Here is a 15,449-nt window from a genome sequence, read left to right on the forward strand (position 1 = left end):
TAAAGTAGGCGATGAAATGAGCAATGAAATGACCGTCACCGAGGGTACAGCACAGGGCTCTGTGTTAGGACCTTTATTGTACTTGGCGTATGTTAATGATATGGAACATGTCATCAACAACTGTTCTATCTATCAATATGCTGATGACACCTGTCTTATAGCCTCAGACAAAAATATTAATATTGCAGCTCAACAGTTACAGGAAGATTTTACGCGTATCCTAATGTGGTCGCACGATGCGGGTCTTGTCATAAATGTTAAGAAAACCAAAATAGTTCATGTACACTCGAGCCATTTTAAAAACTGTAATAATTTTAAAATCATTGCGCATAATCACGTATGTCTTCACAAGGCTACATATTATAACTCGGGCTGCTCGTGTGAATGTGTGGATCAAGTGCCTTACTATACTTACTTAGGACTAATTGTTGATAATAGGTTTAATTGGAACCATCATATAGATAATCTGTGTGAAAAACTTAGGGCCATACTCTCAAAATTATATATCATCAGAAATAAAGTACCATACAAAATTCTTCTTTGTGTCTACAGATCATTGGCAGAATCGATAATACAGTACGGTATCACAAGTTATGGACGCACATTTAATACTTACATAGATAGGATCGCAAATTTACAACTAAGAATAATCAAAAAAATTGTACCTATTAATATTAAAAACAAGTTTAAAGATAAACCTCTCGAACTATTTAGCTATTGTAATGTACTGCCAATAAAACAAATGTTTCAAAAGTTTTTTCTCATAGAACAATTTCATAACATAAACTTTCAAAATCCCATTTCGCATCAGTTTGCTACCAGACAAATAACTAACAATAAATTAATGATTCCTAAAGTACATAATTTTTATGGGAAGCGTACGTCAAATCTCTTATTACCCACTATACTTAACTCTATGCGACGAAAAGTCACGAAGGTCGTTAATATTAAAAACTATAAAAGAATATACAAAAGATATTTTCACGAATTAATAAAAACAATAAAATGAACATAAAAAACAACATTGTAATGAACACCCTGTATTTGTATGTCATGAATAGATAAGGAACCGGTTTAAGTAGGCACATCTTTTGTCTTCCTTGCGAATAACAAACGGTGTTTATGCGACTGTGAGCGTTGCTACAAACCTCGTAAGGTTTCGCATCGCGAAATTGTATTTTAAATAAATGTGAAAGCTTGTTTTCTAAATAAAAAAAAAAAAAAAAAAAAAAATGACAACCTTTATAATTTATATTATAAAATTTTATAGAAAGTGCTCTATAAACAACCCTTATATTATTATCTAAGCACATTATATTATTACACAACCCTATTTATAAAATATTATTACTCCCCTTAAATCACACAACAAAAACGCCTGAACAAAAAACCAACTCTACTGTAATTCCTAGCATTTATCCCACAACTAAACACACATACACTACAGTAATAAAGCAATTATTTATAATGTAAATGTCATGCGTGTAAGCCTGCATAAAACATTAACGTCGGCCACGAGTCATGTGAAACTTATTTATTTATTCGTCTATTCGATGTCACTGTACTACCATTTATGGACACATCTCGATAGACTGAGACGCTTGTCAAGTGTTTTATAATGTGACTCCTTATGGGGTATGGACAGGGCCGGATTGAGCAGAATATAAGTAAGAATTTAATGGCTTATATTTACCGAAGATTTATCAAATTTATAAACGAAAAGAGGCTAAATCCTACTACCAGTTTTGGTAGTGTGTGTGATATGTTTGTGTAACTGAACCTATGGATTTACCTTTATATTATTATTACCTGTAAATTAATAAAATAGACACTCTGTGCTGCAGTTTATTGGCGGAAAATTAACAAATATTTTTCTTAGAGACTAATTACTGCCGTGAAAAATTACCCCGTAAGGTAATTGCCCCTATTGCCCCTAGTGTAAATCCGGCACTGGGATGTAAAAGGATATTTCGTATGTATATTTGACCAAAAATACGAGTATGCTGGTTAGAGATTGTGATCGTAGGTTGCAATAAATTGAATAAAACCTGTGTATGTGGAAATGTATAAAGTTACCGAGGAATATGAAAAATATGAAGGAAAATAGAATTCATAACAAAATGGCGGTTTTATAGTGTAAAATTTGGTCTGCTATAAGTAAGACATTTGAGTAAGTTCAAATAAAAATAATGAGATTAATCGATCAACTGAAAATGAGGGATTTCAAAGATGGAATAAATAATACGAATCCATACTAATATTATAAATGCGAAAGTAACTCTGTCTGTCTGTCTGTTACTCAATCACGCCTTAACTACTGAACCAATTTGCATGAAATTTGGTATAGAGATACATATTTTGATACCCGAGAAAGGACATAGGCTACTTTTTACCCCGGGAAATAGGATAGGTTTTATCCCGGAAATCCCACGGGAAATATGCGGGTTTTTCTTTGACTGCGCGGGCGAAGCTGCGGGCGGAAAGCTAGTATTTTATAAATAATATTTGTTTCGACTAATTTAGTTATAACCATTAATAACAAATTTATACAAAAATGTTTCCACACAGGTACAGACTGAAGCTCTTCAGGGAATACGGGTGTGGCACGTATTTTATAATTACTAAAGTTTGTACCGAGTTATCAGTTCACTGGTAGTAATTATTTGTTTGCAAACATTTTTATTCAAAATATTTTTCCGATAAATTTATGTACCTACTTAATAATGAAATAATACTCATTTTTTATTCAACACACATAATATGTTTTAAAGAATGCATTCAATCGCCAAGGGCGGATTTATTGATGACTAGCGGTCCGCCGGCATCGCCCGTGGTACATAATATTTACGTTTTCTCTACATATGAACCATCCTCGTACTTCAAGGAATATAATAATAAAAGAATTATCGAAATCGGTTCAGCCGTTCTCGAGTTATGCGCTTACCAACACATTTTGCGATTCATTTTTATATATAAGAGATAACAATAAGATATCTCGCCCAGGCAACGTATAGTTTAGGAAAGTATTTTTTTTTTATATCTAAATCTTGAATCCTCAGGCAAAGTTAAAACACGATACAACGATTTAAATACAAAAATTATAAAACGACAAAAAAACCTAAATGGAATAAAAATATTTATGTTAATTAACATAAACATGTCTGTGTTAATAACATAAATAAATTACCATCAAAACTCACATAAACACCCTTCTATAAAAGCAAAATATTTACAAACATTTCTTCAAAGATGTTCATTTTTCTGCCAGCAATATTATTATTTCTTGTATGAGTTAATTAATATAAAATGTTCTGAGAGAGGTAATGGATACAAAAGGAGGGTTGTCGTAATTACTCCATTTAGTCTCGTATTTCTTAAAACAATACACCGATGATAATATGCTCTTTGTTATTTGTAACTCGGAATAAGACAAAGCATTTAATGTAGTATAAAGACATTTATTTCATGCATTAGATAACATGATTTATAGAATACCTTTATGACTAGATGATAAACGTAATTCTAAACATTACAATTTTATAAGAATATACGCACATAATAACATTTACAGGGTATCTAGATTTACATTTAAAATTAGGTTGATTTAAGTAGAAAGACCCTTATGTTCCACACGAAGACAGAATAATCTTAAGATACTCAAACTGCCCAAAGGTCTTGGAGATAGAGTAATCTTAAGAGACCGTTTAACTGCCCAAAGGTCTTCCATTCGATCAACAATAGGCCAGCAATTCATCCAACGTGCATGGCTTATCACAGCATTCCGAAACGACTTGGCGCTTGTTCCTCATACTGCTGGCCTGCTGCCGCGCTATCCAGGGCCACTCGAAGTCATCATACTCCGATCTCTTGGATATCGAATTCTCACAAACATACGCTAATGTTGAAGCCAACCTCCTGCCGCAGTACGTCTGTCCTTCTCCATTGCTCATCTCAATGATGAGAAAGAGTGAGAGGAAAGATAGGACGAATGTTGTCTTCATGTTGGTGGAATAGATTGGAATGTGCCCAATTTTGAAAAGATAGCGCTTTTATAGTTAAGATGCTTCATCATTATGCACAAATTGTCGTATACTATTAAATGCTTTCAATGAACTTGAATCTCGTGGGATGTGTGACGTCATACGTTATATTTAGTACCCATTACGGCATTATTTGCAGGTGGTTGAGACGAAATTATTCATGAAGCTCATTCGGTTGTTAAATGTCGTCTTGTGAAGACGTGCATTCAGTCGTGAAGAACGCAATTTCTTCGTCTACCTCGATTTAATTTGTTGGAAACAGTTGAAGGAAAAGAAATAGTGAAAAGTTTAGTGAGCAGAGTTTTTCGTCAGTATTATAATTTTTAACTTTTTGCGTAAAAGTCTATGTTTCGATAAAAATAATATAAGTACCTAATTAGCTATGGGAAAGTACTTGTACTTGTAAAAGTATTCATTTCATTTAATATCTGGATTAAAAATAATTATAATAAAATTCCCATATACATATTTAAAACCATTATACATTTTATTAATGATTATGATATTATGGCTTTAATTAATTAAAGTATCCATAACACTTTGTCGTGGCAAATTAAATTAATCGAGCAAAATTATTCAATTTTAATTTTAATAATGAATCATTAGTTATAATAATTCAAAATGAACTTCATATATTTTATTATATGGAAGCCAAGTTTAAACCCGACACCAATACTCATAAATTTTTACTTTAAAAAAATAATATAATTTTTTTATTTGGATAGTAGGATAAAATAGTTAAAAAATAATATAAATAATTTTCGCAAAAACACAGTCCAAGTAGGTACGCTGTACATATTTTGTAAAAGCCTCTGTGTTTTAGTGCTCTTTTGATTTAATTAAAACTAATCATGATGTAAACTTTTTTTTTAATCTTAAAGTAAAGTTAACAACTACTATCATGACCATTTCTTAGAAATGTGAACGTGAAATAGGCTTTATTATTAAGTTCCTTGTTTTAACCCGAAGTAGCCATAAACTTAAAAAATCTATTCACTTTTTTAAACAGACTACTTCATATTGGGGAAATCCATTAGATACGGACCCTTGGGTTAAGGGTTGTAAATTATATCGATATCAAACTGAAACTAAAGGACACACGCACCCTTTTGACCCTGGCAGACGCTCAACCAAGTATTATGTATTAGGTTATTATAAATCAAAATGATTCGTCATGTAGCTAGTCCTATGTTGTAAATAGCTGTCCTAATATCGGTTTGTAGGCGTAAAATAATTTAACGATCTAAGTTTCATTTCTGAAGTGTTATAATATCAACAGGTGTTGTCAAATATTATAATTAACATGCTGTAATGTTATTTGTGTGATCTCCAACAAAATGTAGTTTATTGGAAATCGTTTTCTAACTCCGGTAAGTGTTTCAAGTATAAATGATAATAACTAATCAATTGCCCAGTGTAGGTATGCACAATGTTTTTAAAGTTCTCAATGATATCGAAGTAAAATTAGGAATAATGCAAGGCCAGAAACCAGATTTTGTTCCACTAAAACGATCAATTGTTTCAGGCTATTTAGTTAAAATGCCAACCTTAATTAAATTGTAAATACTGCCTGGAATTATTTTGGACGGAATGAACGAATAGAAAGTCGCTTTTCTAGTTTAAAAGAGAACATAGTTTTATATTATGTTGGTATATATTTTTATTATGAAATTATTTCGTAATAATTACAAATCTCAACCTTCAGTGGTACTGACTAAAATGTCAGGACTTTAACTACATCTTTTATACTACGTGGTTAATCAATATGCGCATATAATATAGCTTCAATTGAACTTAAATCTTGCAGAAGCGAAGACACACATTTGCATACATTACTGCGTTTCTTGGTTGATAGAATTATAAGCTCATTCGCTAGCTAAAAGCTGTTCTGTTAAGACGTGAACTAGTGAAAAGAATTAATCTTTTAGAGAATTGAGTTTAATCTCAGACGATTTAGTAAAAGACGTTGTAGGGCACTTAATACCGCAGTGACTAATGATTCAAGTAAGTTAGAATAACACCTTTTATTTGAAGAGGTTTTTATAAATCTTAGTGAATAAATTCAAGATCATTATTTTGCTTACGGCAGTAGAATCTTTAAGTAATTTAATCCAAATCTAATGTAAATAATTATTTTTAACAAATATCGAACCTTCATATTGTCAGAAATATACCAAATTTAAAATATGGGAAGCTCCAGCTTTCACTTAAAAAAAGAATTATCAAAATCGATTCACCCAGTCGAAAGTTCTAAGATAACAAAGCCAAAAAAACAGCCAATTGTTAACGTCCGTGTTAACTCCTTTCAAGTCAGTAGCAAATCACAACAGTGTCGTGTTCTAGTCCACTGCTAACATTCCTCATGATCCCACATTCACAAGATTGCATTTCCAACACCAGTCCGTACCGGAATAGCTACCACCTTTAATATAATACATACGCTATTCAGAGCTCCGAATGCCTTGAATAGCTGAGCTAATAGAGGCAGTACCAATTTGAATGCGAGCGGCCTCTGAAGATATTTCAATGCCGTCTGTGTAAGACACGAATTCCCCTTCATTTGAAGGTAGGTTTTTTGTTGAATGTCTCTCTTTATTGGTCGTATGTTTGCACAAATGTAATAATGTAATCCTAGTGAAGTAATGATAAAGATTTAACGTAAGTACCTTCCTAGAAATAAAATTGTTTTAGCGCGTGGAAAATTTACTAAAAGTACCTACTGAATTAATAGGTTAATTTATCATTTAATTATCAACTCGGTAATTGTAAATGAATATGTAAATTAAATTAATAGAATAATTCACTACAATTGTTGAAAGCTTCAGTCTTCTCTAACCCTTGTAAAACCGTGGTATTTTCAAAGCCTATGCGTCACCTGACAAAAATTAAAGTAGATACGTAACATAGACCCAAATTGAAACAACATCCACAAATAAAACTAGTTAAAAATTGCTTTTACAATTCATATTAAAAAAAGCAACAATAAATGTTTAAAGCCTACAATAAATTATCGGATCATTAAGGTTAAAGTTGACCCGTGGCACGGAACCATAATAATCGTCAGTCGCAAAACCATAATTAACCCATTTAACTAAACTGTAAAATTATGTGGCTTTACGTTAATATTAATAATTAAAAATTGGTTGTCTGTAAAGTCGGTTTACTGACGATAGTTGAACGTGACAACGGCCGATTGTGCTTCTTTGTCGCTCGTTACGCGCTCTCGCTTGCACTTCAAGCCTTACATGGAACGCCTCAGAGCGAGGTAACGCCGCATGAGTCATGTTTTTTCGTGTGTGCTTCCGGCTCTATCGAATTATAAGACGTTGTCACGTCAAAAATTCAGTTTGAGCTCGCCCTCAACTTAACCACAGAATACTTAATAGTAGCTAAACGCTACAGAACGGACACTCTCCGCCTCCCGCCAAAATTAAACTTACCTCACCCCCGCGCGATCAGACATAAAATGGGCCATATTTTTCTGCAAGGACGATACGCAACGAAGATTGACAACATTAATCAAATTGACTTAAAGTAATTTTATTATTTTGGATTTGTGATTATCGTTTTTCGTAGAAAATGGTTAGATATTGTGCTGTTTACGGATGTATTTCATCAGAAAAACGCGAATTTTTTTTTTACGCTAGTCACAAATGTGCCAACCATAAAGCGTTAACACACACATTTGCAGTCTCTACAGTGTGACTGTCAAAACGATCATTTTGTATGGAGTGTCCGGGGTGTGACTTAACTTTTAACGAGCACCGAAAATCTTTTAAAACAGCAAAATACCAGGTCGTATTTAATACAAATCTACCTAATGGACCCTCTTCACAATGGGCAGCGTTGGGCGGGTAAAGACAATCACTTTATCTTTATCTATTTCATTATTTATTCGTAATCGCCGAATGGGCAGCAAACATCGACAATCATCTATTAGGCCAACACTACCTATTGTGAAGAAGGCCCATAAGTTTCCAAGTTATTTTAGGCGCGGGACATATACAAGCGGCGCGGCGCGCATCAGGCGCGCCGCGGGCGCGCTGCCGGCGTGCATCGGGTGCGCTATTGGCATTTTGTATGAAATAATTTTGGAAAGGCGCAACCTTGGCGCAACCTTGGCACAACCGTGGCGTGCCGTCTCGACGCCTGTCCAAAATTCTTTCATACAAAATGTATAAGAAGGACGTGGTGCAAAACAGATTCAAGAGGTGCGCTTATGGCACGCCCGCGCCCGCGCCGCTTGTGTTTGACCCGCGCCTTACAGTAAAATATACATCATATAAGGATAATATGGACGTAATAAAATAAACTATTCAGAAAATCCAGTATGTGAAAAAATTACTTAATTCGAATGATAATTTAGTGAAACAAGACGCAAGCTCATCGAAGTAGCTAAAGTAGCTCCAAAACCAGCCACTGGAAATGCTCCAACTTCTAATTGACGTATTGAAGTATCAAAATCTGAATATCGAAGAGCAACACAAGCTAAGAAGCCAACTCTTAACAAGGTGGCTCACAAAGTTTCCGAACTCAACTCAAAACCTGTAAACTCGATGTATGAAAACTTTCTTGTTAATAAACCCTCGGAAAATGTTTACGATTCGGAAGTCTGATTATTATTTAACTTTGAAAATTATTTGTGAGTAAATAGGGGCTCAGTTTGATACGTTGTAAGATTTGTCGAAGACAATCATTGAAATAATGTGAGCGCTTGATAAGTTTGATCAAAACAGGTGAATAAATTATATCTATCACTAGCAGTCCGCCCCGGCTTCGCCCGTGGTACAAATTTACATTTTCTCTACGTAAGAACAATCCTCGTACTTCAAGGAATATAATAAAAAAAGAATTATCGAAATCGGTTCAGCCGTTCTCGAGTTATGCGCTTACCAACACATTTTGCGATTCATTTTTATATATAAGAAGAAGCTTATAAAAAAAAAGAAACAAAGAAAATACGTTTAATCACAAATACTTTTACTAATTTTTGACTTATAACTAAACACTTTACATGGAAAAAAATAAATCTTAAAATACAATAAATATATTCAAATATCTTAATATCGTATTCGTGATTAGGTGGACTACTCAGCATTAGTCCCCTCGACTTGCTACGCTTGGAGCACCAGCCCCCCTAGTCAAGTGGCTTTCTGTTAGCGTAGCGTTCAATAGAATAGACTACGAATGTATGAGATTGACGTAAGCTGTAGATACGTTACGTTTATCTACAGCTTACGTCAATCTCATACATTCGTAGTCTATTCTATTGAACGCTACGCTAACGGAAAGCCACTTGACTAGGGGGGCAGAACGGTCTTCTGGGTGGTTAAATAAAGAGCTAATACATAATTTAAAAAATTAAAAAATAATAGGTGATTAAAATGTTATATAGGTAGTTAAAATGATAATACAAAATTAATTGTACAAGAAAAATATTGTAGATGAATTTGATTCACGTATTTCTCACAGTAAATCATTACTCTCAAAATGTATAATTGAAGAAATTAATAATAATTAACACACTTTTGCACTAAAGCCGTTATTATATAAGAAATCTTCATCTTATCTGTTTGATCTATTCTTGGTAAATAACTTTTTCATTTAGGTCCATTAAGAATACATATATTAAGCTTATTACTTGTGGGTGGGCTAATAGGCTTTATGAGTTGTGGTCAGATTTTCGAGAACCACAAAGTTGTGGATATGTTACTGAATAACCAAAAAATTTAGTAATACGGTTTGAGTAGGTACTTGTGTATCGTGATTAACTTTCTTTTTATAAAAATTTAATACGCATTTTTAGATATTTTATAAATAATGTAAGGTTACGCATAAACATTTTACAACAACAACAATAATAACCTCGTCTTATACGATTCTGAGACGAATACTAGTAACTTCGATTAGCTAAGCAGAAAAAATCTACGTAATATGTTTGCGTTTGTTTATTGAAACGAAAATTATTTCTTCCGTTTTTAAAAATCATGTAGATTTTACCAGAAAATTATGAATCTACGTGTATTTATATTGCTCTGTTGAAAAAATATACGAACAATAAACTTTTTACAACTACTCAATTACAAAATGACATCACATAATTGTAGCCTTTTCGCAAAACTTTATATAAATATGATAACCGTCATCCTACACGTATCACGACGAAAACACCCACGACACAAGTACACTCGAAACTAATAACGCCCACACTATTATAGTAATATTCATCTTATACAAATAGTAAGTATATTTAATGTAACGTATTATAATAACTTAGAACGTGGGTAGAATACATAAAATTCTAGATTTACTTACATTGTAATTCTTGTTCTTTATATCATTTACAGCAGTATTGTACTCTTTCTAATGTAGGCTAATATTCAGATGAAAACTTTTAGTTTTAAAAATGCTACGAAAGAAAGGAACTCTAATTCAATAGTATATGTATTTCTTAAATTTCTTATTAATATTTCCTAAGTTCTTAATTGATATCAGAATTACATATAAAATACGCTCTGAAAACATATCAATCTAATATTCTAATATATATTATAAAGGCGAAAGTTTGTAAGGATGTATGGATGTATGGATGTTTGTTACTCTTTCACGTAAAAACTACTGAACCGATTACAATGAAATTTAGCACACATATAGAGGGTAACTTGGATTAACACATAGGATAGTTTTTATCCCGGAAATCCCACGGGAACGGGAACTATGCGGGTTTTCCTTTGCCAACGCGGGCGAGCGAAGCCGCGGGCGGAAATCTAGTCAATAATAATCATCATTTAACTCCCTAACCATATAAGGTGTAGGAAGAATGGGAGACGGTATCCACCTGAACACAACGACCTTTACATATTGCACCCTGTGTAACTGTTATGCCATATATCTGTATCGGATTAACGTGTATGCACAATGATTAATTGGAAACTGAAGACAGACTAACAACCAGACGTTACACTAGCTGCGCTGCGCGGTTTCACCCGCGTGGCTCCCTCGATAAATGGGCTATACAACACCGAAAGAATTTTTCAAATTTGACCTTGGTTCTGGAGATTAGCGCGTTCAAACAAACAAACAAACTCTTTAGCTTTATAATATTAAAGTAAGTATAGATTACTAGCTCTACGTCGAATACTGCTTGTAAGGGTTTCTATCAAAAGATATATTTTTGTATAGAAAGCAATCTCCAGACAGTCTTTATATTCCGATCGGTAATACGATACCGATCGGAACGAGGCAGCCGTATAAGCAATCCTGTATCATCCACATAATAGAGATTATGTGTAAAATCTCAAGGTATTATGGGCCAAATTAATTTGTCGTCGTGTTACATTACGTAGATTATAAATGTTATAACACATTTATAATCTAATTTATTCAAAAATTTGTAAATTTTAACTTTTTTTATATATTACATATTACTATTTTTATATATTACTAGCAGTCCGCCCCGGCTTCGCCCGTGGTACATATGAAAAATAGATGTTGGCCGATTCTCAGACTTACCCGATATGCACAGAAAATTTCATGAGAATCGGTCCACCCGTTTCGGAGGAGTATGCAGACTAACATTGTGACACGAGAATTTTATATATAAGATATTATATATATACTTATGGTCGCAAATCAAAATTCTATACTAGCTTCAAATTATCAATTACGATGAAAGTATGAAACATACATTTAAATCTACATTGTACAACTTAAAAATAAATATTAAACATTAACATTGAATACTAAAATCCTCACGACATAACAGACCATACACAATATACAGCCCTATATTCCCATACATTGAAACAGGGTAAACAGGAATATGAAATAGACGCTTGCAAACTAGGACAGCGGTAGATTAATATCGTCGAACTGTCTACCAAGTGAAAAAGTCACTCCGTCGAGTTGCGCAATAAATCAGCCGAGTGAGCGATGTCTCGTTTTATCGTCAATCGAGTTTCAATCGATTATATTTACATACATTTACACGTGTGACATGTCACGCTTATATAGTAGCGGTAAATGAAAAATTGACTGATGTAATGTGACAAACATTTTTTTTTGTTCTGAAAGAGATAATTGTGTGATTGGGGTCAATTTTGGAAGTTGATTCGGTTGGGTAAGAAAGTAAGGAGACTCATATCTTGGAATTTGTATGAATTATAATCATATTTGTTTTTGTTTATAAACTAACGTTATAAATGCGAAAGTCACACTAGTCATCGATCTGCTTCATTCACCTGAATAACTGAACAGTTTTGAATCACTTCTTTATACTAAAATCGATGAGACGCTAGAGAATTGGCATTGTCACAAAACTAGAAGATTGAAAAACATTGATAAGAAGAAAATAAACCGTATGATAAAGTACGGATAGCAAGAAAAGCCACAGTCATGAATTACGATTATACTAAAAAATAGCTTGAGTAAATACAACATATTTTATCATTCTAGTTAAACTACAATGAATAAATTCCTCTACACAACAATATTAATTGTATGTTAAATACTATATACTCCATTTTATTTTCCCAGACTCTTAGTTATCCAACGTGTACGTCTTATTTGAAAAATTAACGCTACAGTTTCCTCCCCACTGCTCATTATTTTAATGCTAAGTTTCTGTATATTGCTGTAAAATATCTATTCTGTTCAACTGTACATTTATAAGGTAAACCACAATCAAATACAGTACGATCATTATTACACTCCTTACCAAGGTGTAATCATTATTGTTCCCTATTTATTTACGCGAAAAATACAAAAATAAAAGGATTCTTTAATAAACGTTCAGAAACCGTTATCAAGGTATATTAAAGCGTTGTATTTCGGTAGAACGCTCCCGGGCCAGGAGAAGCGAGGCGTGGAATAAAATTGGAATTTTTCCAATAATTAGATAAGGATTCCATGAAAATAAGTCTTAAAGGGTAACCGTTTAATATTTGTGTGTGGCATTTTATTTAACGAACACTATATTCAAAGTATTTTTTGTGGACATTTTTGCAAAATAAATTGTGTTGTTAAGTTATGTCAGTACCAGTGCTCACTTTGAAATTTAAATTATCTTAGAATATTTAAAACTTATTCATAAAATTAAATAGAGATTAAATCAATTTATCTACCTCCTAACCTCTCATCAGCAAGAGTTGACAAAAAGCAACTAAAATTAGAATCTCTTTCATTATTAGTACTTAGAGTATTCTTTCACTAGACATTCTCTTTGATTTTTCACTAATAACAATTGAAAATTTAATGAAATATATATATATAACTAGTTTATTTATTTGTAATTGTCTTATAATTGCTTCTTCAATAAACAATTACTTACTAGTTATTTAGTGATCATTTTGCTTGTTTACCTTTTACCGTGGTTGCCTGGAAGAGATCACTATTAAGTGATAAGGCCGCCAAAATAGTGGTACTCTGTTCTATGTGTAAGTAGTTCTAAGGCTTCTGTACAACTGTTCTGTACAACTATTAAAGAGTTAAATAAATAAATAAATAGATTACAATATTTATAGCCAATTAGATATCAGTAAATATTCTCTTTCCCTATTGTAGCAAAGGTAATGCCTTTTATGTTGGTGAATATATTATAACAATACTTGTATATAATGTATCATAATATATAGCGCTTGATGGGTGCAGTGCGAAAAAACAAATATAAAAACGTTTTAAAATTATTTTATACAAAATTTCTACTCACATAAATAAACGAAATAATGTCCAATTGCTAGCTCCATTTGAATTGATATTACACATAGATTTTACTTAGGTACAACGTACCTAAAATAAAATTATATGAAAATGAACAACCACATTCTCCTCTTATTTCAAGTATCTCTAAATCATTTAATAAACAAATTGATATAAATACGTTACAATCCCGCCGACAGCGCGTATTAATTTAAAAAGGTACCTAGATATAAGTTACAAATTTCCAAATCATCTCTAAGGAATTTCACGTAATTTGGTACACCGCTGTTCGAGGGAATGATAAATGGTTTCAGATCGGTTCTGTCCAGGGAATTCATATACATATTATATGTTTTAAAATAGCAAAACTTATAGTGGATGATAATTTACACGATATTTTTTTGTTAAAAACATAAAAGAGAATTTTACTGAATAAGGTTTTTAAAGCGACATTGGACATACGTACTTTAAATTTATACTTTAAACATAGTATAAAGAGAACAAGTAAGATATATTCTAGAGTCTAGACGATCTAGAATACAAACAATATTCAGATCTAAACTTTCTGCAATAACAATACTCGTATCTACAACTGTATCCTTACAAGAACAAGTCAGCTCAAAACTTCGCAATCAAACTCAAACATTTATCATCTACATCGTATACAATAAAGTCCTTCCGCCGTCTGTATGTATCTTTAAAACTACGCAGCCGTGTGATTCTCGAGGTAGGATGGAGTAGGTATATAATTGACTAGCTGCTCCGCACGGTTTCACCCACGTGGCTCCACTCCTGTTGGCCGTGGCGTGATGATATATAGCCTATAACCTTCCTCGATAAATGGGCTAGCTAACGCCGAAATAATTTTTCAAATCGGACCAGTAGTTCCCGAGATAAGCGCGTTCAAACAAACAAACTCTTCAGCTTTATAATATTAGTATAGATTAGGCTTTAGACAAAGCGAACGAAGCCGCGGGCGGAAAGCTAGTCTATAATAACACTAAAAATATCATACAAAACTATATAAAAATATACTTGCGAGTTTGAATAATCTTCAATAGTAAAGGCGAAAGCACACTTAAGTCTATAAGTACGTTATTCTGTTATAGTAACGTGCTACGACAATAAGGCTATACACACATGATCAGCACCTGAGTTAATCGGGTAAACAAAATGTGATTGTGTTGAACTTTATGAGAGCTTACGTATGAGCTTAAAGTTTATCGCCGCTTAACACCGCTGTGAGAGCTTTTATCTTCCCGATAGTGATTTTAAAATTGATATGTGAACTTTATTAATAACCAGCTTATAATTGTGACTTTATTCGCTTATTATTGGACAACGTTTTCGTTGCAAAAAAAAATCAAATTTTATGTTTGTGTCTGTGTTAAGAGTATTTCAATTTTTCTGGACTACTTTTTCGTTGCAATAAAAAAAAACAAAGCTTATGTTTGTGTCTGTGTTTAGAATTATTTCAATTCAACACGTCAAATAATTAAAATAGTTTTAATTATGTGAACTTACCTGCTTAAATCGAACAAACAAAAAACCTAGGTAGGTCGATTAATTTTTGTTAAAATCGGTTCTGTAAGATGTTCCGATTCAGACTATTACGAGTACTCAAACTACCAATTTACACTCTCCTTACTATATCAATAGTAGTTCACATTACAAACCCACAAAGAAACTCGAAATCTCAACCCACATGAAGCG

General features: G+C 32.8%; 2 protein-coding genes across 2 annotated transcripts in view; both read right to left on the reverse strand.

The window, feature by feature from the left end:
• Pkc53E (Protein C kinase 53E) overlaps positions 1 to 15,449 on the reverse strand; it is a 193,864-nt gene that overhangs the window by 65,270 nt on the left and 113,145 nt on the right. The window lies entirely within an intron of this gene.
• LOC149903220 (bombyxin A-2 homolog) lies at positions 3,732 to 4,001 on the reverse strand. Its single transcript, XM_090108967.1, has one exon. The coding sequence runs from the start codon at positions 3,999 to 4,001 to the stop codon at positions 3,732 to 3,734; it is 270 nt and encodes an 89-aa protein (XP_089965093.1).

This window comes from Colias eurytheme, chromosome 13 (assembly GCF_061535395.1).
Source record: "Colias eurytheme isolate Ceu_HAF_F1 chromosome 13, ilColEury1 Martin Lab GWU primary, whole genome shotgun sequence".
NCBI classification, from domain to species: Eukaryota; Metazoa; Arthropoda; class Insecta; order Lepidoptera; family Pieridae; genus Colias; species Colias eurytheme.